Raw genomic sequence first — 24534 nt, forward strand, 5'->3', positions numbered from 1 at the left:
CCCCCAGCAATAAAGGATCTCTTCCTCTGTACCAGAGGTTCAACCTTCCTAACCCTGTGGATATATCAATGCTTAGGTTATTTCATTGATACTTCATAACTGTAATTTCATTATGAATCATCGTAATGTAAATATCTGATACGGGAATCCCAAAGGGGTCACAACCCACAGGTAGAGAACCACTAATTTATTGTCATCAAGAACTTCCTAGCAGTGAGGTCACAAGAATGCCTCCAAATCCTGGGCCCAGCAGACTTCGAACCAATTTTGACCTTTTTAATCATAAAACAAAACAAAACAAAACAAAACATGATAAATATTTTCATGTTTAGAAAAAGCCTAGCATATGGAACTGGTGAAATAAAGTGTGGCCCATTCACCTGAGAAAATGTAGTATGGTCATGAAAGTTGTTATAATTAAAGAATCTGTGTGCATGAGAAGCCAATTAAAACAAACAAAAAACCCCAAAACAAACAAACAACAAACCACCAAGAACAGAATCAAAGTAGTATGTGTTACCCGAAAAGAAAACAGGCATAGAGAGTCAGGTGTTAGCCGGGGGCGCCTCAGTGGTGCTTACCTGTAATCCCAGCACTCAGGAGGCAGAGGCAGGAGCATCTCTGTTGAATTTGAGGACAGCCTGATCTACAAAGTGAGTCCAAGACAGCCAGGGTACACAGAGAAACCCCGTCTTGGAAAACAACAACAACAAAACCCAAACACAACAAAACAACAGTAACAACAAAGAGTCAGTTGTTGAAGCACAAGCCTGTCAATCCAGCAGTCAGAAGGCTGCGACAAGAGGATCATGAGATCCTGGCTCTGAGAACCGGGAAAAAAACAATTATCCCATTACTCCTGGGAATAGTATTCAGTGAAGAAGATATACTCCCCGACTCTCTGCCCTGTGGGGTCACCAAACATAGCCCCTTAGAAGCCACAGCTATGAGGTCATAGCCTCTGGGGACTGATAACACAGCACTGCCACCCCTCCCTCACGGGTTCACTCCTACTTTCCGTTCAGGCCCCTTCAAGGAGTGTTGCTTGGATCCTACTAGGTTTCCAAAGGACAACTGTTACTTTCTGTCTGAACAGCATTCTGCTTCTCTCAACCTAAGACCACACTATGTGCACCCCCCTCTACACTGCAATGGCTTTAACCTCTCTTGCAACAATGTCCTCAAAATGTCTATTGCCTAACTGGGCCCTACCACCCACCTGGAAACCTCTTCCTCTGACTTCCTCATGGGTCTCAGGACTTTCACTGCTTGATTTACAACTTTGCTCAGAAAGGCCTTCACTGACCTTTCTAAGTAGCCACATCACCCTTCCCATACCCTTCCTATTCCCTTCCCCAGTTGATTTCCTCCCTGACCTACCACGAGCTGCTATGTGTGCTCTCTACTCCCTGATGACCAATGGGCACACCTGGGAGATTTGTTTGGATCCCCGCCTCCACTTGAGGGCGTACCACATGGTAACTTCTCAGTAGACAGGTGATGAAAAAATGAACCTGTCTAGATGCATAGAAAACTTACCAGAGGAGCATCCTAACAACCAACCAATTCTGCCAAGTCTGTGGGTCATCAGATAAAGAAAGAGGATGGTCTATTTTTCAAGCTTAAAAAAACTTGTTTGTGAAAGATGCAGCAGGCAAAGTGTTCAAACCCCTTCAGACTTCTGCATCTGCATCCCTTTGTGGAAGTGAGAACTAAGAAAACGGCAGCCTTTACCAGGCAATCTATCTCACCTCCAATGGCCTCCCCAAAGGCTCAAAGGACTCTTCAAACCAGATGGGTGGAATGCAGATATGTTGATTGCAGACTCAAGAGCACTGCAACCTCAGCACTAGGAAGGCTGAGGCAGAAGGTTGGCCACAAGTTTGAGGCTAGCCGGAGCTACAGGTTTCTTACCTAAGAAGTGTCAGACCACCCTGAGCTACAGAGCAAGATCCTGTTCTCCACAACAGCTCACCCCAAAAGATTTCCATGTAAAAAAAAAAAAAAATCAAGTGTGTTTGTATGTTCTCTCCCACCTCTCTCCCTCTTCTTTCTCCCTTATCAACTGACACAAGCTACAGTTATTTAGGAAGCTCACAACTGAGAGAATGCCTCTGTTGGGTTGCCTATAGGTAAGCCTGTGGAGTCACTTTCTTGATTTACTGCTGTGGGAGGGCCCGCTCACCACGGACAGTGCTGTCCCTGGACATGTGGTCCTTACCTGTAAAAGTAAGTGGGCAGAGCAAGCCATGAGGAGCAAGCCAGTAAGCAGTGCTCCTTCATAGCTTCTGCTCAGTTCCTGTTCTGACTTCCCTCAGTGGTGGATTGCGGACCTGAGAGCTGTAGGCTGAAATGAACCCTAGTAAGGCAGAAATTAATAACAGAGTGTAGAGTTGCTGTGACAGAACTGGCCATGTTGTTTGGGGGAGGATTACGGAAGGAGTTTGAGACACTAGGCTAGAAAACTTGTGTGCTCAGAGCTCAGTGGGCTATACTGTGGAATCGTGGAACACAATGTTGAGAGCAATGCAGACAATGGAGGCCAGGCTTGTGAGGGTTTAGACTCGACTGGCACCCTTTGTGTGAAAGTTTTTTATTAAGAGTATGTGGTTCTGATTAGCTGGGGATGAAGAACTCGCTGTGATTTAGAACTGACCAGCAACACTGAGGTATTTCCTTAGCGTCAAGCACACAGAAGCTGCAGTCCTCAGGGGAGCCACAGCTGGAACTTACGATGACTGTGGAACTTGGCAATGTTTTACGTCTCTTAGGTGGTTCTGGTTCTGAAATCAAGAAGGAGTTCATGGAGAGAAGGTGAGGCTTTGCACCATGAAGAGAGGCTGGGAGAAGCAACTGGGGAGGATGCATCCCAGCTGCCATGGAGACCCCAGCATACTGAAGACACAAGTACTATGGTGTGACTAGAGACAGCAGCAGGTGTGGAGCGCGGCGGACGGGAGTCTACTGACAAGCTGCATGCACTATGGATAGCAGAGCCAGATGGGTGGAGCTTTCAAGACCCTCTGGAACCCAGAGGGTATGACTAGGTCCCCCGACATCAAGCACTGAACTTGTTTTACAGAGTTGAGTTTTGGTTTTGCTTCAGTCTCTTTGTGACTGTGCCTTGGTTCTTTCCTAAAGGAAAGAACCTTTCCTATTTTTTTTTCTTCCATTTTTTATTTTACAGGAGCTCAGTGATTTCAGATTGGTACAGATATTTAGGAATTTTAGAGACTGAACTTTTAAAGTGTTTGGATATTTAAAGACTGAGATTTTTAAAAGTTAGAATGCTTTAAACTGTGATATTAAAATGAGATGTGGGGATAAGAAATGAAGGGTTAGGGTTTAACAGTTGTGTTGGCTTCACAAAGGGTCAGTTGTGTTTCTGTGTGTTACTTGTTTTTTGTTTTTGTTTTGGTCAACTTAAGCTATAGCTAGCTAGGGAAGAGGAACCTCAATTGAGAAAAATGTCTCCATAAAATTGCCTGTAGGCAAGTCTATGGGATGGCCCAGCCTATTACGGGCAATGCCACCTCTAGGGCAGATAGTCCTGGGTGGCCATGAGGAACATGTTGGTAAGCAGCACTCTGTGGTCTCTGCTTTATTTCAGTTCCTACCTCCAGGTCCTGCCCCTCTTCCCTCAGTGATGTGTACTTTGAGAGTTGTAGGCTGAAATAAAACCTAACTAAGACATTGTTCTATAAACCACACAAAGTAAAGCCTGCTAAGATCCTCGTGGTAATAGTGGCCCAAGACACTGTTTACGACTTGTAGATGAAGCAGCATTTGCCTGTCGGGCACAGAAGTAGAGCAGGGGTTTTAGGAAGGTATGAATAGCTAGCTCTATGGCTGATACACTGAACACTTGGGCCCATCACCTAGCACACTCAGGGCTCTGCGGCCCTTGGAGATGCCTCAGTACAATGTGTAAAACCACAGGGTCCCATCACAGGAGCTGGCCTCTGACTAAAGCCTTCACACAGGCCTTGGACCAAAGAAACAGGTTCTGATTGGGCTAGTGTGGCCAAGCCATGACCCATAAATACATGAATGGACTCATCATGTTTTCCTTTTTGTGGCATGCTTATTTCACTGAACACATCATCCCTCCAGGTTCATCCATATCGGTACAGGATTTTCTTCCTTTTAAAGATGGAATAACATACCACACCATTACTGACTATAGATTTTTATTACATTTGAAACTGGAACATGGTGAACTTTGGTTTTTTTTTTTTTTTTTTTTTTTTGGTTTTTTAATTTTTTTGGCTGGTTGGCTCCAGGGTCCATTGTTGGTATAATGTTCTTGTGGAATATATACAATTTACCCTTTTTCATTCAGATGCTGATTTCTCTCCCCCACTATCTGGTTTCAATCCGGACATTGCATTGTGATGCTTATTCTAAGTATCACCTGTCTTAAGTTTGTGTAAACATGCCACCATTTGTTCTCTGTATTGTCAATAAAACAACCAGCCAATGCTGAGCAATGGAGAAAATAGGGTGGGACATCCTGGTCCAGAGAGGGGAGGAAAAGGAAGCAAGTGGGAGAGGAGAGATTGGCAGGACAGGACTTGGAACCATGTGGAGAGATGGACTGGACCTAAGATATGACTAAAAGCAAGTATAATGGGGGAAATCTGAATGGTAGGAAACAATGCAGGCTTGGAGGTTTAGAATGGAGTAACTATTGTCCAGCATTGAGCTCTAGGTTAATTAAATAAATCCTAGTCTCTGTGTGGTGATTTGGGTATACAGCTAGATTAGGAGTAACTGCTGTTTAACTAAAAGACAAATCAATAATAAATATTAAAAACCCACAACAGTCCATTTTATCAGCTTCTGTGCACTGGACTGCTTCTAGTCAAAGGTGGTCATACCGCATCTTTCATGGAGACCCAACTGATAAGTGTAGGCAACCAAATGACAAGATCCTTATATAATGTGCTCTCTTTTCCTGGGCTTTCCCTCTGGACTGGGGTAGGTTTTTATGAGTTCAGACTGACAGCTCAGGACTTGATGTCCTGGTGAAAAATGTGGTCCTGGAGCTGTGGGCCATTGTGGCTGTGGGCCATTGTGGCTGTGGGCCATTGTGGCTGTCTGCATGAATGACCTTTCCTAGCTAAGGTTTGAGGGTCTCTGGGAAGGCCTTAGTGCGAGAGGAGCCTTCTCTGATCTTTTGCATATAGAAAATGAACGTTGGTTGGAAGGGCAGCTACACGCAGGCATCAAGGACCCCTCAGGAGCAGACCTAGCCCTTGAACATTCTGTTCCAGGCACAGTCCTCAGAAGGCCCACCTGGGGGCTGTGGGTGGGCAGGAGCTACAGAAATGCAGAGACAGGGGAGATGGGTGCGGTGCCCACCCCACCCCCATTATCACAATAACTCTCTCTGCGTATCACACCAGTCTACTTCGACAGAGCAGCCCGGAGTCTCCAAGAAAGCCCAGCCACAGAGTGGATCTATACCAAGGAGGTGCCTGCTCCAAAACACACAGAAGACAATGACCTCACCTGGAGGGACACATGACGGTCCTAAGGGGTCAGCAGCAGCTAACTGTCCAACCCCGGGCTGGACCTGCCTGTTGGATCCCAGAGTAGACAGACACCTGACAGTCCACGCAGCCACTGAGCCATAAAACACTGACAGGAAAATGCTACTGCTAAGCCTATAGGCAAGTTTTATTTTATTATTTTTTAAAAACTGTTGCTGTCAAATACACACATTGGAAAATGGTTTTTTGGTTTGTTTGTTTGCTTGCTTTTTTTTTTTTTTTAACCAAAAAAAAAAAAAAATGCTATGTGTGGAAAGGGGTCATTGCTTGCCAGTTTATGTTTCTGAATTAGTCAGCTACAACTAAGTTGTGTTTCAACATCTAAGAAGCAGCTGCTGGCAGAATTGGCACCCAAGACTCTCCCCTATAACAGAGATAAGCCCTGGGCAGCAGGCTTATCAGTAGAGCCTAGTGCTAATCTGTCATTAAAGCTGTAGATGACAACTGGTGTTCAGCAAAGGCCTGTCAATGAAGTTCACAAAACCTCTCCCAATAGTAGAGGCAGCCCCGGGACACAGTCAGGGACCAGACATTCCGGGCATCCTAGAAACATCTAATGCACACCTGGCATTCTAAAGTGCTGTCTACGCAGGATGTCTAAGATTGAGAAGAGAGTGTCTGCCCCAGAGATCATCTCTCAGAATCATGGCCAAATTCCGTTTCCACATATCAAGGAACCCAATCTAGGAAGTCAGCTAAGGGAAGAGGCAGCAGAAACTAATGGATATGGCTGGGTCGACTGGACCCAGACACTGCATGGGCCACTACAGAAGGACCAAATGACCTGGAAACACTCCTGGGAAGAGCACAGGGAAAACACATCACACAGAGGGGACACACTTAACAACAGAGAACAACAGAGCTAACCAGGTCCTGGGCAAAACCACTGGGCCAATTAATTCCCCATTGACACTTGGTTCCACCACTCAGCCCTGGTAAATGTAAGGCCAGGACCCCACAGGCAAAGTAACAAGGCCTACCACTGAAGTATCTGACAACCCAGAAGCCCCCAAATTAACATTATCTGTCGACAAGAGCCAGACATAGTATCAGGCCTGAGAAGAGAGTTTATTTCTAGGTTATGGAATTAGGCTTTTCTCTTTGTGTCTCCTCCTCCTAGGTCTTCTTTCCTCCTCTCATCCCTCTACTTCTCTCTGGCCTCTTGAAACCCCGCTGGCCTCAAACACAGACTCTCTGCAACTGAAGACAGCCTTTATTTTATAATCCTTTCCTCTATCTCTGAATGGCTGGGATAGTACCTGTGTAGCAACCCACCCTGCTTGTATTTTCCTTAATTCTGATATAAATACTACTTTGACAACTTTCATCCAATGAAAGGAAAGTCTTTAATCATAGGATACAGAAGCTTGGTGGGCCCTGTATAGCAACTCAACCTTTTCTCTTACCCAACTTTTCACTCTTTTCTTCCTCCCTTCCATGGACAATAATCCATATAAGCCATTGTATACCCCACATTCTATTTCAGCCTTTGCTGAGGAAGTTGTATGATAACAACTGTCAGAGCTGAGCACACTTGGCAGGCTGGCCAACTGGAGGGGCTCATGATGACTGACAATCTCCTCACCGTGACTTGAGAGGCTCTTAACATGAGCTCTGCTGCTCCTCAAAGAGGAGAGGATCACTAGAAGTAACTAGAGCAGTGAGGATGTGCAGCTCACTTCTTCAGCAGTGAGGACACGTGCTGGTTGGAATTTAACATCACCCAGGTCCTTGGGTAAAAAAGGCTCACAGACGTAGACAAGTGAGCCCAGCTTTCCTGAGTGGGGTCAGCAGCCGTAAAAGGCAGCAATGGCCGAGGGCAGCTAGTCAAGCCAGTCTACCATTGTTTGACTTACAAAGACAGACGATGATGATCTTCTCCATCTCCAGGTCTGCTAAGGCTGTGCTCTCCGAAAACTGGTCAAGCTACAAGAACATATCAAACACTACAGAGACAAGGCTCCTGGCACCCAGCACCTTAAGAGTTCTGTGAAGTAACTAGTACCAAGCAAGCGTCTGTTTCTTTGGACAACTACCCTGTCTGGGTCTTCAAACATCCAGAGAATGTGGTGGAGCATGGAATGAGGGCAGCAGGAGGCTGCCTGGCTGGGAGGAAAGCCTGGCTGAACTGGAAGAGTCACATGACGGCAGGTCTTACAGTTAGACCTTATAAGGCCCCTGTTCAACTGGTCACTCTAGCTCCTCCTGGCCCTCACACACAACACTCTGCTGGGCTGCTGGCGTTGGCTGTCTTTCCTCCTTCAAGCCTTCCCTGTTGCCCCTCACTAAAGGCCCAGCCTTCACAGAGCCACAGCAGCACTCCACTGTCCTGTGCACCTGCTCTTCTCTCTGTCGTGCTGGGCACAGCAGAGCTGCACTACTTGCTCATGTGTGTGCTTTTAACCTGCCGATGCCTCAGAGCATCGCTCTGTAGGAACAGGCACTGGGGCAGGGAAACTCTCCCTGTCACCTAGTGAATGAGGAATGACTGAAGGAAAAGGAGGTCACTTTGGTCCTCCCACCAATGCTAAAAGCCAGAAGAAAGGATCTGATTGGAAAGTCCCTGGGAGTGAAGCCTAGGGCAGAGCTGTTGCTTTCCAAAAGAGGGAGGTTGTCAGTACCCAAAATCTGTGAAGCAGGGGCTTCAAAGATGGATCTGGCAGTTGCACCTATGAGGTGAGCCCAGGAGAAGGTGTTAGCAAAGAGGCCTCTATTCCAGAGCACACTGGTCCACATTTTAGACTGGTTCTGGTTCTATAGCTCTTTTTCCCATCCGTCTCAGATAAGTTCCCCAAGCCCAGACCCCAAAGTTGTAATCTGTCTTGGTTCTGACCCCAAAGTTGTAATCTGTCTTGGTTCTGACCCCAAAGTTGTAATCTGTCTTGGTTCTGCCCATCAGCCTTCCACCCACCATCATTCCTAACATCCCTTTCCAGGGCCCTTCTTACCCGGTGAGTCTTGCTGTAGGTGTAGAGAAAGGCCAGGCGGTAGAGACTCTTGTAGTGCTGCGGGAAGCGGCTCAAGCACAGGCAGAAGGAAGCGATGCACTGCTCTGTGAGGAACTGACGCTGCTCCTCAGCACCTGCTGGCAGGCCTTGGGGAAAAGCCACTGGTTCCCCTACAGGGTCACCCCTCTTCTTCCCATCCCACAAAGGAGGTGTGGACATTGGGGGCTTGCTGGGGATGTAAGTGGAGGCTGAGGAGTCTGCCACAGGCTTCTGGACGACTTGTTCTACAACCCGGAAGGCCTCTGTGCTCTCCAAGGACTCCTCGGTTTTTCCTACAGTTAAGAAGGAAGAGAAAGTCATTGTGGTTTTAAGCTCTTCGTGCAGCAGTCTATAACAAATAATGGAAACACCTCAGTGAGGTGTCAAGGACAGCTGGGTTGATGCCCATGCTTGGCAAACACAACCTAGCAATAGGAGATTCAAGGCCCAGGGCTAGCTCTGGGTCTCTCCCTCCTGGCTGTGGCCACATAGGCTCCTGAACCAAGAAATGGTAGGTCCCAGCTGGTTTTCAGCAGAGGGCCCAGAGACAATAGTGAGGAGCAGTTCCAGGCTGGGCTCTGGTTCCTACCTAGTGAGTGGTGGCACAGGTGCTACTAGGATGGCACAGGTACACAGGAAAGCAGCCCACAGAGGGAAGGCAACATTACCACTGCTAGTCAAACAGCCAGGAAAAGGCTTGGCAAGTGACACACCTGTTCTACTGGTAGCACAGTACCCAACTTACAGCCTACCCACTGCATGTGTGCCAAGTGTTTATGTAGGGTCCCTGCTTGAGAAGTCCACGACCTAACACCAGACCTCCTCCTCAGGCAGCATGAGGAACCCAGGATAGGCCTCAAGACGGCATTGTTGAATGGCCTCATACCACTGCTCCTGAGGCTCAGCCTCCTTGGCTGCCCATGGCGAGGCTCTGGCCCAAGGAGCAAGACATCAGCTGGTTTTTGGCCCACGCCCCTGAGGGTATGCTGCATAGCCTGCCTAGAGAAGGAGCCAGTATTACCTATTCTGAGGACTATATGCACTGTGGGTGGAACCTCAATAGCCCTCCCTTCCACTACTGCAAAGGAGGCCTGGCAGTAGCTGAAACCGAATATGGCAAAATTAAGAACACAAGGACCAAGATTCCAAGTTATAGTCACAGCAAGTATCAGCATAACTGGGCAGACCTCAGGTATGTGGCAAGGCTGACCATTACTGTTCTTCTGTGTTAAGGAAAGAACTGTGCGGCCATTCACTGTACCCTCGGCTACCTGCTATCCCAGCTCCTCAGAGCACCTCCTTTCTACCACCACTTCATCCACACACACGCTGAGCTCTACCTTTCTTTCCCTGCTTTACTCGCTTGCTCAGGATCTCAGCACCCACTTCCTCTTTCTGGGCTCTGCATCCTAAGGTAGAATTTGTAGAGGAAAGGCACAAGACTGTTTCCCTCCCCAGGAGCCTAGAGCTTACTAGGTGCCTGTTCTAGCTCCTACCATCTGTTCTTGTTTTGCAGTGCTAGGAATAAAGCCCAGGGTCTCACATCAGCTCCCACCCCACATCTGAAGTAGACTGGATGATGAGTGTCAGAATCCTAGGATCTCTGTTGCCATGCTATAAATTTCTCTCTTGTGGGCTGAGGGTGTCGACCCCTAGCTTAGAGTTGGCACCCATCTTACAGAGGTTACCATCATCTTGCTCACAAGCATGTCAGACTTTTGTGTTTCAAATGTACTCAACCCAAGCAGTGAGAGCAGTGGCTGGCTGTAAGCCCAGCCTGAGGCTCCTGGAGGACAAGGGAAATGGATAATGATACAGCACTTGGCCAGGACAGCGGCCAGGGATGACACCAAATGATCAGACATAAAGTCTCAGGAACACAGAAAGCAGGCAGAGGGAAGGCACTAATCTAAAGAGAGTTCAGTATACACATCTGAAGGACCAAAGAAAATGGCACTCTCTGACAGTTAACAACCCAGTTGCTCAGAGTTCTGGGTGGCCCAAGGGGTCTAGGAAAGATGAGGTGAGCTGCCTCACCCAAACATCCTCCCCAACTGCCTACTGGGCCTCACAGATGACTGCAGTCTTCCACTTCCTTGATAGAATGAGGAGGGTCCAAAACGTAAGTCCACGTGATGCTTCCCAGCCAGGATGTAAAGTACTAACCTAATACCAGCAGAATGAAGATGGGATGATACTCACCTCCCGCCCCAAAGTGAGAATACACACTACTGCTCAGCCTACGCACTTACAGTGCAGGCATCGGCTGGCAAAGCGGGGAGTTCTAGAGAGCATGTAGGTTTTCCATGGTGAACTGGCTCTAACTACTGGCTCTCCTAGGAAGGGTGGAAAGGACAATGCTGTACACCAGGGATAGACCTGCCAACCACAGACAACATGTGGCCACAGTATGGCAAGTCTTAGTGTTCAGTACATGGACTACACTGGTTATTGACAGTTTCTACTCAGGGATTTACAAACTACTGAGTGAGCTTGTGTTTAAGTGCTAAAATTCCAAGCAATGCTTTCCTCTTTTTAAACCCTCTCTGTCTTTCTGCCTCTCTCTCTCTCACACATACACACACACTTTATTTACTATTGCTACCTTCATAATCTGAGCATATGTTTTGAAGATCTGACTCCTGCAAAGGGGAGCTTGAAATAGTCCCAGTGTAAAAGTCTTTCCTCAAGCACTAGCAGACCAGTGTAACGTGTGACAGCTCACGACTCAAGAATGAAGGCCAGTCTCTTGAACACAGGACCATTCACTCCTGTTGGACACTGTGGGAAGGAAAGTGGCTCAGGGCTAGGTGGGACTGGGAAAGCAGACGCTGCTCCCTTCAATGTCCAGTGCCCGAGGTAGACCTGGATCTAGCACAGTTGTTGAGTGGACAGTGAATGCATGAACAAGGGCCTGAACCCACAGTGTAGACTAGAGGAGGCAGCATGTTGGTGGTAAGGCTGCCCAGAGTGAGCCTACAAGGTCAGAAGGGTGCAGTAGACTGTAGTGCGGATTGTCCTGTGACTCTGCCTTCCTCGGGGAGGCTAAGAGCTGGTCATGGGCTAGAAGTCCAGCTCGGAGGCAGACAACCTGCCTAAGCTGGGCTGGGGGCCGGAAGGAGGGAAGATGGGGACACATCAGTTCAAGCCTGCTAGCCTCTGCTTCTAGCCTAACATTCCTTACCAGCGGCCAGCAATGTACTGTCTGCCCCCCACGCCCAAATCAGTCTGAGTAAAAGAGGCAGTACTAGAATCCTCCTTATCAATCTAGAAGGTCCAACCTCACACACGGTGGAGAAAGGCTGTGATAGTCGGGATGTGAAATGTACCCCATAGGTCACGTATTTGAACACTTATTCCACAGCTATTTCAGGAAGCTGTGGAACCTTTAGGATGCAGGACCTAGCTGGAAGAATGCTGAGTAGGCAGACCTTTCAGAGTGATAGCCAGGTCCAGGTTTAGGCTCCAGTTTTCTCCTTCTTGATTATCTCTCAAGACATACCAAGTCTCACTACAGCTCCCATTGCAAAGGACAGAGCTCTAGCTTCTACAGACCATATCCCTTCCAACTGTGTAAACCAAAATAAATTCTTCCCCCCTTAAGTTACCCGTCAGGCACCTCTCACATAAAGAAAAAATTAACTGATACTGAGGTCTGTGATGACAGCTGCACACAAGGCAGCTCACTGCTTGGAGGGCCACAGAATGTAAATGAATAGTCTCATCTGCCCAAGAGTAAAACGCTATTTCACAACTAGAAATGCTATGTTAGAATGTATAGGACATGTTACTTGTTTCCATTCTTTTCTAAATCTCCTTTGGTGTATTTATATCTATTATAAATGCCAGCAGAATGAGGGAGAGCACAACGATTGCTGGGAAAGTGAGGCAATGGCCGCAGTTCTTTTTCCCTCTGGTTTTCAGAGGAAACTTGCTACGTAGGCCAGTCGGCTAGCCACCAGCCTCAGCCTGCTGAGGACTGGGATTACAGTTGTTTACGGGTATGTTTCACAGGACCTGGTTTTAACCTTAACCCTTTTCTCCTTCCTTCTCTCCTCTCTCTCCTACCCCATTGTTTTTTAGAGAGAACCTCACTGTGTAGTCTTAGCTGGCCTAGAAACCACAAAAATCCAGTGGCCTCTGCCTCCCAAGTACAGGGATTAGGGCCATACACGACAGCACTAAGTACTACAGACCTGTCTCCTAATGGGGACCAGGCCCAAGGAAATCCATCTGATAAGACTCCTGGAGCAAAGAGCTAGAAGAGAACTATCCTTCTCCAAATGGCTTAGCCCCACTGCCAGTTACAAGTGAGCTCCTGCCTTGCAGAGAAACTTGCTAAGGTTAGGCTCAGGTCCCCACAGAATGCACATTATCTCTCATCCAGTCCACTCAGATGGCAGCATAGAATAGTGACTAAGGGTGACCTCCTCGCCCTTTCTCAATCTCAGGTGCTCTGCTCAGGGACTAGAAAAAGCCATGATCCTTTCCTTCTCAGGTGGCTAAGCAGGCAGCATCTGGCCTGGGACACTTAAATGTGGGACTGGGTTGTCTGGCAAGTAGACATATGCATGACTTTAGCATGAAGGGGAAAGCTCTTGAGAATACAGTTTAATGGGTTGGGGCTTGCTGTGCAAGCATGAGGACCTGAAATTAGATTCCCTAAACCCATGAAAGCTGGACACAGCAGGACATACTTGCACCCCAGAACTCCTGTGGCAAGATGGAAGGCAGACACAGGAGAATCCATGAAAGCTCACGGGCCAGCTAGCCTGAGGCACAGCAGCAAAGAGCAAAAAGACCCAGCTCAAGCAAGGTTGAAAATGTGGACCTGTACTCTGATCTCCATGTGTGTGCCATGCACATATGTACCCATGCACACATCCACATCCACATGTCCCACACACAAAACAGGGAAGGAAGCTTTAAAAATCTATGGCTAACTAGCCACAGCCTGGAATGGCATCAGGGATGCTTCAGCCTGCCTATAGTCATGCTACAAACTTAGAAGTGAGGCTCTGCAGACTGCCACAAGGAGACCCGGGGATCCCAAGGGAACTGGGCATATCCCAGGCTTAGATCAGTGCTCTCTGCCCAAAAAAGGCAGATTTCTCAAGAAGTCTGATATGATTCAGACTAAAAAGAAACCATATTTGTGACATTTAGAATCCCAAGCCTTTTTCTAATAACCGTTCATTCACCAAGGCAGAGGCAGACATACTACTATACTGGCATTGTCAACATGGCTTTCCCAAACAGGGAAAGGTATCATCGCTAGGTGACAAGTGTCACAAAGCACAACTGGGAAACCACACAAATGCTGACATCTTCAAGAGCTGCCTATTTAATTTCATAATTCCTGGGGTTTGGCCCTGGAACCACTCCTATCCTATATTGAGAACAGAGACCCAGAGAGGTAACTTTTCCACTAACATCCCAGGGCTAAAAAGCAGAAGCATGCGGATGGAAGACAGGCTAAGCCTAAGCTTTTCCAGGACCCAGAGTCTCAGAGATCAAAGGAGGCCTGATTTAGCAGGTTAGGCTTCTTACCTCTTTCCTCTGCAGGCCCTGGAAGGTCTTTACCAGTTGGTCCTGCTTGAGCACTGAGCCCAGACAGCCTCTTCTCTGGAAAGGGCTTTCGAGAACCCTCCAGCAAACTTGTGGGCTCATTAAAGAAGTCCTGTGTTGAGCTGGAGTCTGAAAGTGCCACAGCTGTGCTGTCCTGGCTTCGGTCTGAAGGAGAGAGGGAGGGAGGAAAGGCAGGAGCATGAACTCATAACACCTCTGGAACAGAAAGGTCTACCAGGGCTAGGTTCTCACATTGCCCAGGACTCTCCTGCAGCAGAGGCACCCTCAGGGTACCACTCTAGCTGTGCTGAGCCCAACCCACCCTACAGGCCCTGAACCAGTCACAAAAGGCACCAATTTCTATGGTCAACCTTCCTGAGCTTCTCCAAAGAGTGGGCTGGCAAACTCAACAATTGGCTCTTGTGGAAAAGAGTCCTGATGTGCATTGTACACTGTGGAATATCTACTCTGGCTGATTTCAAAGTACCAATGTGTTTCTGGGAGGTGTGGCATTGAGAAGAGACATAGAGTAGTCACCATTGTGTAGTGTTGGTACCATGTAGATATAAGAGAAACTGCAGTGGCCAAAAAATCAGCAACTACTTTTAAGCAGATGTATGTTCTAGATTGAAGACTCAAGACTCCTTTCAATCTTGGACACAAAAGCAATTTATACTCACTCCCTGGCTTTCTTCTCCAGTCTCCACAGGCGTTCTAGGAAAAGACTAGAGGCAGAGCTTCAGGAAGGCTTAAAGATGCCTGGGAATGCAGGCCTAGGGAGGTGGGACAGGCAGTTCTATAAAAGATGTGAGACTTATCTGGACCCTTCATCCGTAAGGCAAAAACCTCCAACTTCGGGGGGACAGGTGGCAAACTTTGCTGCCTCTAGGATACAGAGGAAGGACAGGGTCACTAAGAAAGCTGTACCCCTGAGATGCAGTGACACAGAGCCTTCCTAAGACTGAGGCTAAATCAACAGAAGAAAGCCACCCTTGCCTCTGCCCAGGACAGTCAGCAAAGCCCCACTAGCAAAACAAGCAGAGCAGACTCTACTGCAGGACGGAGGAGCAGACATGGAGCCTGCAGATGCCAAAGCAGAGAGGAAAACTAGAAAGCTGGGTAAAGTCTCACCATGAGAGACATGAAGCTGGAAGCACAATGATGGGAATCATAGCAACAACAAACTGCAACCCAGATCAAAGGCCCAGAGGTAGAATGGGTAAATCTATTGAAGGAGTAAAGGTTATTTACTTCAGATAGTTTCGTTGGTCCTATTTGTAATGTGTGGTACTCACTATACAATTATAAGACATACACACGTTTGTTAAGAAACAAAGAGCTGGGCTCGATGGCGCACACCTGCATCCCAGCACTCAGCGAGGCAGAGGCAGGCAGATTGCTGTGAGTTGAGGTCAGTCTGAGTCTGGTTTACAATGCGAGTCCAGGACAGCCACGGCTACACAGAGAAACCCTGTCTGAAAGAAAACAAAACACAACAACCAAAAAAAAAAAAAGCAACAAAAATCCATACTGTAAATAAACAAAATAATTCGTAGAATTGGAGACAATCATACACTATTTAAAATAGCAGCAATTAAAGTGATACACAACTACAATTAGGATGTTAAGGCTGGAGTGGAAAACCTGTATACTATCCATGAACAGATGGTGAATTTCAGGAGTGAACTGGAAATTATAAAAAAAAAAAAAAAAAAAAAAAAAAAAAAAGAGTCAAATGCAGTTTCTAGAAATAAATAAAAGAGAGGAAGTGGATGCTTTTTGTTGGGCATCCCAGCAACCCTGATACGATTGGGATAAAGGAAGAATCGAAACTTGAAGCTAGAAGGCTGAAGAGATGGCTCAGAGGTTAAGAGCACTAGTTATTCTTATAGAGGACTTGAGTTTGGTTCTCAGCACCCACACAGTGACCCACAATCACCAGATCCTGGGGATTTAGCACCCTCTCCAGTCTCTGTGGGCAGAAGGCACTCACATATTGCACTATTTATGTAAGCAAGCAAAATACACATACAGAAAAAAACCCCTTAATTTATTGCTATATTTGTTATACAACAATTTATTGTTATTTAAGTTATACAATAACCTAATTTGTTATACAACAAACAAAAAACTTGAAACTAGCTGAGGATAAATAATTCAAGTTGGGGCAGGAGCAGTGGTGGGGAAGCAGAACAGAGCACACGAATGATCTAACACATTAACCAGCCACAGAAATGAGAGCAGCAAGACAGGAAGAACACTGTAAGAGACAATGACTACAGCACTTGCCCAGCATATGCAAAAATTTTGCTCCCAGCACTGCAAAAATTAAGGACACAGAATGGCCAAGAGTTTTCCAATAATAATGAAAGACACTGAGCCACCAAGAATCTCAGAGAACACTTAAGCAGGGAAAGGACCAGGATGTATCCATACATGAGCAGACTCAAACCACTGAGAACCGAAAACAGGGAAGGACACACAGGAACAGAAGAATTAGTGGGGCTGGAAGCCGGCTCAGAGCTTAAAGAGCGCCAACTGCTCTAGCAGAGGACCTGGACTTGGTTCCTAGCACCCACATTGTGTTTCACAACAATGCGTAAATCTAGGGCCAGGGGGTCTGATGGCCTCTTCTGACCTTTGAAGGCACCAGACAGAACACACATACACATTAAATAAATGAATCTTTTTAAAAGGTTAAAGAAAAAAAAAAACCTACAACAAACTTCTAATCAGAAAGTACGCATCAAATAATACTTTGTGTCATGGGGGTGGGGGTAGAGAAGTAAACGAAGGCCTTTTTCAGATAAGCAAAATCCAAGTAAATTTATTATCAGAAAATATGAGTCACAAGAAATGTTAAGGTAGAACAAATATGAACCCAAACCGAAAGTTGGACCTGCATGATAAAACTAAGATATTTAGAAATGGCTAACATGATGATAAACATAGAAGACCTTCTTGCCAGGTGTGCTATTGCTAACCTGTAAAGCTAGCACTGACAAGGCAGGAGACGAGACTCTGCCAAAAACGAAAGTAAAATAACAACAAAGACCGTAACCTTGTAAAACATGCAAAGGTGAAACAAATAAGAACTGCACAAAGGCCAGCAAAGGCTCTTACACTGCTGAGAAGTGGTACAGTATCTTCAGAAGGGTGGTGGTGATTACTGATATATTTTGTCAGCTATAAGGCACAAACTACATCTGTCTAATAAATGAAGAAGTTGTAACAGACTGCATATCTGAAGGTAAAACAGGAATCTAGAGAGCCAAGTTCAAATCCATGTTACATCACTGAGCAGCTATGCTTTGAGATGGAGTAAGCCAGCACATGCCCTCTAAATCTAGAGGTGAGCCCCACAAGGACTTCTGGACACAGGGCAGAAGCAGACAGTCCCCAGGGCCCTCCCTTCTTCCTTCAAGTCCTCAGAAAGCAAATACTGGCAACTATCTTAGTGCCTAACATGCAACCCCAAGGGCCTGTACAAGCCACTTGGTGGACAAATTGGAAACAAGGTGGAATTTTTTCCTCAAGGTAGAAAGCTAGAATCTGGAAGAGACTGAAATCCTGCTCCTCTGTTTCCAAGCTTGGAAAGCCTAAAATCTGTGCCACAGTTACTTGCACTTTGGTTTCCCTACATGTAAAAACTAAGGAACAGTGCTCATTTCCCAAAACTGTCATTATAATTATACAGGTTATTACACAGAGTGCCTGTGCAGTGCCTGGCACACGGTAAAAAGCCAGCTTAATTATCCATACATAATTGGTTCAGAGACTAGGCGTGACTTATCAGCAACACCTCACACACGTTACTGACCATCAGAAGTTTCATTCTACATGGATTCTGGCTGAGCCACACTGCAGTGAGTATAAGACCACATCTTAAACTAGTACACAAACCCTGACCTCAAGCAGACATGCATGTAGAACGACCCTGAGAATGAGCTCTGCCCTTGGGGCAAAGGTATCAGCATGCAGCGTGGCACAGATTGCTGTCAGGTCCACCGCCCAGTAAGTGACAGGTCATAGTTTCAGCTGGCCGGACACAGTTAGAACAGAGGATCTGGGCCATGGATGAGACCCAAGCTTGAAGCCAGGACCTAACTAGAGGTGTCATACTTGACAAAGAACTCTTTCCTCACTTTCAGGATCAGATTGTGGGGTTTCATAAGCCCTGAATAAGGGGTGTATACTCAGAAGAAATTCCAAACTTGAGTCTCCACTATAAAGGAATCATTTCTCCCTCTGCAGAAGTCAGACAGCCATTTGCTATCTCCATAGAGAATACTGACAAGTGGAGACCATGACGTTTCCAGTAATCCTATAAAAATCAGTGCAGTAACTTAAAAAAATAGTATTTGTGTGTGTGTGTGTGGGGGGGGGTGCGTATGTATGTATGTATGTATGTATGTATGTATGCATGCATGCATGTATGTATGTATGCATGCATGCATGGGAGGGACCACAGCATATATATGGAGGTCAGAGGACAGTTTTGTGGGATCGGTTATCTCCTTCCATCTTTATGAGGGCTCCAGGGATGGGACTCGGGTTAACCAAGCTTGCTCAGCATGCTGGCCCTTGTTGAAGAACTTTGAACTTAAGGATCTCAGGCCCACATTCCAATCTTAGGTCTGCTACTGATGTGCTAGACAAACATGGCTGAGTAACTCTACCACCTTAGGGACCTCCCCCCACCCATTTCATGTTTTTTTTTTTTTTTTTTTTTTGGTTTGTTTGTTTGTTTTTGTTTTAACCAGAAATTTTAGTATCCTTATTCCTGAACATGGGATCTCCATAGGGTCTATTACCTGACGCATACTAATGACAGCATAATGACCTGTCCCATCCTATAGCATTCACTCTGGCCTGGACAGAGAACATGATAGCTTGGGCAATGCTAGAGAGGCCTAAAGCCTCCAGGAGATGGCAGGCCATGCTCTTGCTGTTAAGGTCCCCATGAAACCCAGGCCAGGGACAGCTCATGTCAGGCAACAGGAAATACACTGATGTCACTGCAGCTGAGATGCATACCCAACACCAAGCTTCAGGAAGCAAGCCTCAGCAGGATGATCTCACCCACTGGCAGACTGCCCACCAGCTCACTGGCTCTCAAGCTGTTAGGTTCTGGGCCTAAAGGAATTGCCAGTTTGGTGGAATCCCAGCTGTGATCATTATAAAAACAGAGGATTGACTCAAGCAAATGGGTATTTACTTCTAATGAGCTAATGTCCTCTCAACACTTCAACATGAGGGAACCACGGATCTGCCAGCAATGCAGGGAAGACAGCCAGACTACAGCGGAAATGGGGTGGGCAAGAAGAGATGATAGAATGGAGGCTTGTGCTCTGCTGAAGAGCAACACCCAACTGAGAGAACACTCTCTTAAAATAACAAACAGCCAATAGCAGCCACATGAGAGGGACCAAGAAAGGACAGGCCTGTGGATGTACTTTCCCAGGCTCTTCCCCAAGCCTCTTACATGTATGATGACAGCCTCTAAGAATGGGCAGAACACTGGCTGCCTCTGGACCTGAGGATGTTGTAGTAAGCTCCAGTTCTCTCCTCAGGGATGATCACAGCATAGAGCAGCCCTAAGAAAAGCAGAGCAGATGGAGCCAGAACCACCACAGTCCTGTGGCAAAACCTACAGGTCATGGTACTAGGCAGAGCTGGGGTCAGAGGTTGTATACAGCAAAGACTGGAAAGTTGGGGGACGGAGGGAGTGCCGCCTATTCATGGGATTCTGGGGCCTAACATGCATTAGAAATAGAAGACAAGGGCCGGGGATGTAGGTCAGTCAGTTGGCCTTCTGTCTGGCTTTCATAATGCCCTAGGCCCACTTTCCACCACCACATAAACAAGTGTACACCTGTAACTGCCACACCCACTAGAAGACGAACAAGGTCATCCTTGGCTAGAAAGACAACAAGTATCTTCTCCCTCCTGCTTCTCTCAAGACTTAAAAAAGCAAAACCCCAAAGACGTATTTTTGTTACTTTTAATTATGTGTAGATGTATATGTACATGTGAGTATGTGCACCTGGGCACAGGCGATATCTCAGAGGCCAGAGGTATCTAATCTCCTGAAGCTGGAGTTGGAGGTTGTGAGCCACATGACATGGGTGCTGAGGACTGAACTACATCCTTTGGAAGAAAAGCAAGTGCTCTTTTAGCCATCTTCTCCAGGCCTAAAGATTAAAAACTTTAAATTACACGTCTTTCTTTTTATTGTGTATATGTGAACACATGAATGCACGCAGGTAACTGGTAGGTGAGGCCTATCATGCAGGTCCTTAGGCTTGGTGTATGTGTCTTTTCCTGATGAGCCATCATATCATCTTGCTGCCCCTCTCCCCTTCCTCTTTCTCTTCCTTTGAGAAAAGAATCTTACTATGCAGCTTACAATGCCCTGGAACTTAGGATCCTCCTACTCAAGGCTCCTGATTTCTGGGACTGCAGGCAGGTGTTAACACACCCAACAGACGTGAATTTCTTCAAATAAGAGACACAAATAGGATGCAAAGTCAGGATTCCTTTTCTCTCTGTTTTATCAGGTCTGGTGAGTGTGAGATGGTGGGTGATTTAAAATAATCCTGATTATAAACTCCAAGAAGACACTCACAGTTTCACATCAAGAACCCAAATAAAGCCAGTGTACACCTTTAGTCCCAGCACTCGGGAGGCAGAGGCAGACGGATTTTTGTGAGTTCAAGGCCAGCCTGGTTTACAAATCAGGTCTACGACAGCCAAGGCTGCACAATGAAACCCTGTCTCAAGAAAAGAAACAAAAAGAACTCAACTAGCCAGAAGGAAGCCAAGTTTCGCTTCTTTCAGAGCAGCAGGGTGAAAGAGAAATGAAAAGCTCTTAAAGCATGGCTCTAAGCCTGGAGTGGTTGTACACACCTGTAACTAACTCCAGGAGTCAGGAGGCTGAGGCAGGAGAATCTCTACAATCTGAGGCCAACCTAAGCTTGCAAGAGCCAATCTAAAAAATGATTACTAAACAGGCTGCTTTGGTGGCACACATGCACAGCCTCCCATCTCCTCTCCCAGGGAGCCACGTCTTCTCTGGGACAGCTGACCCTGGGTGGCAAACACACAAAGATAACAACCAAAGTTTGTCAAGAGCATTACAGAATGTGACAAAAGCACCCTGTTCCTGCCACTAGCTGATGAAGGGCCAGGTCAGAGGCAAGTGAAATCAAGCAGACAACAGCCGAGTCTAGCAGCTCTCCCAGAACACAGGCCAGCCTTAGACTCAAGTTGAATCAGTTGGCTGGGAGCCACAAGGAGAACTGTGTGGGAAGCCTGGGGCAGCTTCTCCTCCTGGTCAGGAAGCCCTGCCCTTGAGGCTTGTCAGTGGGGCACAAGGCAAAGGGATGTTACTGACCACTGTTTCCTCCTGACTGCCAGAAGACCCTCGGCAGGGTAGTCTTCTCAGGTCACCAGGCAGAGCCACACAAAGCCCAGTGCACTGAAGAAAGCCAAAAGTTGGGGAGACTTCTGTGAGAGTAGGGTCACATGCCTTTTGGGTGGGACTGCCAGACACCACTTTGTGCCTTTGGGGAGGAACTTACCCTCCCTGACTAACACTACATCTGTTTCCCAGGTATCTGAAGTCACCTTGGTCCCAATATGCACAGCACATGGCCCAGGCACATTGGGGCTAGGAGCGCACAGCTAAGAGCTGAGCTGCAGGCCTACCTCGTCTACACAGCTGCCACACTGCAGATCTTTCCTGGGATCCTGTTGCTCAGAGTCCAAAGCAGGCTGACACTGGGCACACAAAGGAGCCTTGGCATGAGTGTGGCTAATGCTACTAAAGAAAAGACTATTCCCCTGGTGGCCTGCATAGAGCTGACCACATGTGAGCAGAGGCAAGTAGTGTTTTCTCTGGTGCCTTGTCTTACTCAGCAGTTCCATCTCTGAAGGGGTCCTGAAACAGAGATTGCAGTGTGCCCTGGACTGGAAACAGTTCAAGAAACCCACAGAAAGCCTATTTGGTCAAGGAAGATCAAGATTCAGCCCATGAATATGGAGATTACTCAGCAGTTAAAAAGCATTGGCTGCTCTTCTAGAGGATAGGGGTTCCGTTCCCAGCACCAACGTGGCAGCTTATAACTGTAACTCCTGTCCTACAGGATCCAACATCTTCTAACCTCCCTGGGCACCAGACATATATGTGGTACAGACACATATTGAGGCAAAATAATCATATTCATAAAAATAGATTTAAAAACTTCTGGCCAAACTTTCCTGGCTGGGTGAGAAAGACCTACAAGAGACTGACACATGAATGGGACCCCCTAAGGACCACACACAGCCCAGTTTAGCCCTGAGTCTCAGAAGGTAGAGGTGTATTTTCCTGAAGAAGCTGCCTGGTGGTCAAAAGGAAAGAAGACTGGCACCAGCAAGCGGGCTGCAGGCTGGCCCTGAACTTCTTATTGAGAATCGTCTTTTAAAAATTTGCTTCCGTGGCAACTTTTCATAGCAAGGAATACTTGGGGCAACATTAGAAATATCTGATTCTCTTCACCACACAGAGGCACAGGAGCCACTGCAGCCTGTCCCTCTGAATCCTGAGAGGGAATAGGGCTGCCAGGCACCTGTTGAAGCCCTGGCATCCTCCACCTCCAGGGTAGGATCAGAAGGAGCGAGAGCCCACCACAAGGAGAGAAAGGAGCTGGCTCCACAGCAGAAAGGCAGACTGCCTTATCTGCTTGGGAGGAGGCTCCGAGTCTCTCCTCACCCAGGTTTAATTATGCTTAACACCACGGGATGCCCAGACAGTCTGAGAGAGTTTCCTGACGAGAGGCAAACTTCCAGGATCTCCACTTGTTCCAGCAGTAAGACCTGCAATAGCTCCTGTTTGTTTCCTAAGCTTAGGCCAATGAGTATGCAGAAAAAGACATGTGACCATGCATCAGACACTGTAGTGGCTTTGGCCTAAAGAGACCAGAATGTCTGCCAACCAGAAAACAAGTTACTAAAAACCACAAACTCAAGTAGAATCAAGATTCTGAGGAATTTCCAACGAAGCAAAATCCATTCCCACTGGTCTTTGCTAGCCAGCTACCAGGAAGGGATGGGTCCACCAGGAGCAGGGCTGGCCGTGGGAAACAGAGGTGCCCATAGCAGGCTGAGGAGACTGCAAAGGCACCAACAAGAGCCACCAGCAGCGAAGAGGCCCCAAGAGAGAAGCAAGCAGCAGGTGGGCGGCAGGGCATCACACCACGGGGAAACAGGTGCATTCCCAACCTGCTAGCTACTTTTCTTGGGTCAGTGAAGCTATGTCAGACACTTCAAGCTCCACCTTGCTCAGACAGTGGTGCTGGGAACCTGGCATTCACAGGGAGGAGAAAGTGGCTCCTCCATGTCTCTTTCACTCTGTATCTCAGGTCAGGAGAGACATGGCCAGAGAGATTCAACAGGCTTCCCACACTCCCAAGGCTAGGGAGCAGCCTGCTAAGAACTCACGGCTATCTGGTGTACTTCCCAGGAACGTTCTTCCAATAAAAGACAAGGAGAATCTGTGTGTTTGGAGCCACGCAGGAGTTCCCGTGACCCTGTCACTCTGCTGCCTGCAGAAAAGAACCTCACCTCTTGGAGCATAGCTGCTCTCTCAAGTTTTTTCCCGCACAACATCCCTTTGTGCCCACCCAGACAACCTAGCATCCAGACACTGCAGGGCTCTCTAACCCATATTGTCTTTATCCCACCCCCCCAAATCTCCCTCAATGGCCAGTAGGGCTGATAGTACTTATCCCAACCCACAGACCTTAGTGAACCAACCACTATCTCAAGGCACCACCTAGGAACATGCGGGCCCAACCACAGTGGGGATCAGGGCACTCTCATCTTGACTTTCCCCATGGTGCCCTCCTCCATGCCTAGCACGCAGCAGGAGCTGTTGAGCTGCCATCACCAGCAATGGCCTGAAAGGGGAGCAGAAAGGAGGTAACTGACTCTGTCTCTAATAGCATGAGCTCCCTTGGGAGTTGCTCCCACTTTGCACAGGTCTGTTTACAGAATCTAACCTGCCCTTCTCCCTAGGAGGGCAGAGGTTCAGGACTGACTGAAAAGTCACTTGCAACTCCTGGCCCTTAGCAGTCAGGACACGATGAACTACAAACACAGTGCCCAACTCAGAGTTTTGGCTACTCTGCACAATCTGCAGTTTTTAGACTTGTCCTCATACAATGAATTTGGAGCTTAGTCTGATGCCTTTTTGTTGTTGTTTTAAGAATAAATGGACAAAGCAATGGAAATCCAGGCCTGAACTAGCTGCCAGGCAGGGAGGCAGGAGAACTGCTGGGTAGAGGCTACCACTGCCTTTGCATCAGGCCAGAACTGGGAAATGGGCAGCTGGCAGAAGCCAAGCACGGCACATCAAACAGACATTCTTGAAATCACAGGAC

General features: G+C 47.2%; 1 protein-coding gene across 2 annotated transcripts in view; it reads right to left on the minus strand.

The window, feature by feature from the left end:
- Cabin1 (calcineurin binding protein 1) overlaps positions 1-24534 on the minus strand; it is a 128788-nt gene that overhangs the window by 41430 nt on the left and 62824 nt on the right. For both annotated transcript variants that reach the window (XM_055598963.1, XM_055598962.1), the window contains exons 27-28: positions 14093-14275; positions 8504-8835 (exon numbers count right to left, since the gene is read on the minus strand). In XM_055598963.1, coding sequence (XP_055454938.1) covers positions 8504-8835; positions 14093-14275 — 515 coding nt within the window. The remainder of the gene's footprint in view (positions 1-8503; positions 8836-14092; positions 14276-24534) is intronic.

The sequence above is a fragment of the Psammomys obesus genome, unplaced genomic scaffold (assembly GCF_907164565.1).
Source record: "Psammomys obesus unplaced genomic scaffold, mPsaObe1.curated_primary_1811, whole genome shotgun sequence".
NCBI lineage: Eukaryota > Metazoa > Chordata > Mammalia > Rodentia > Muridae > Psammomys > Psammomys obesus.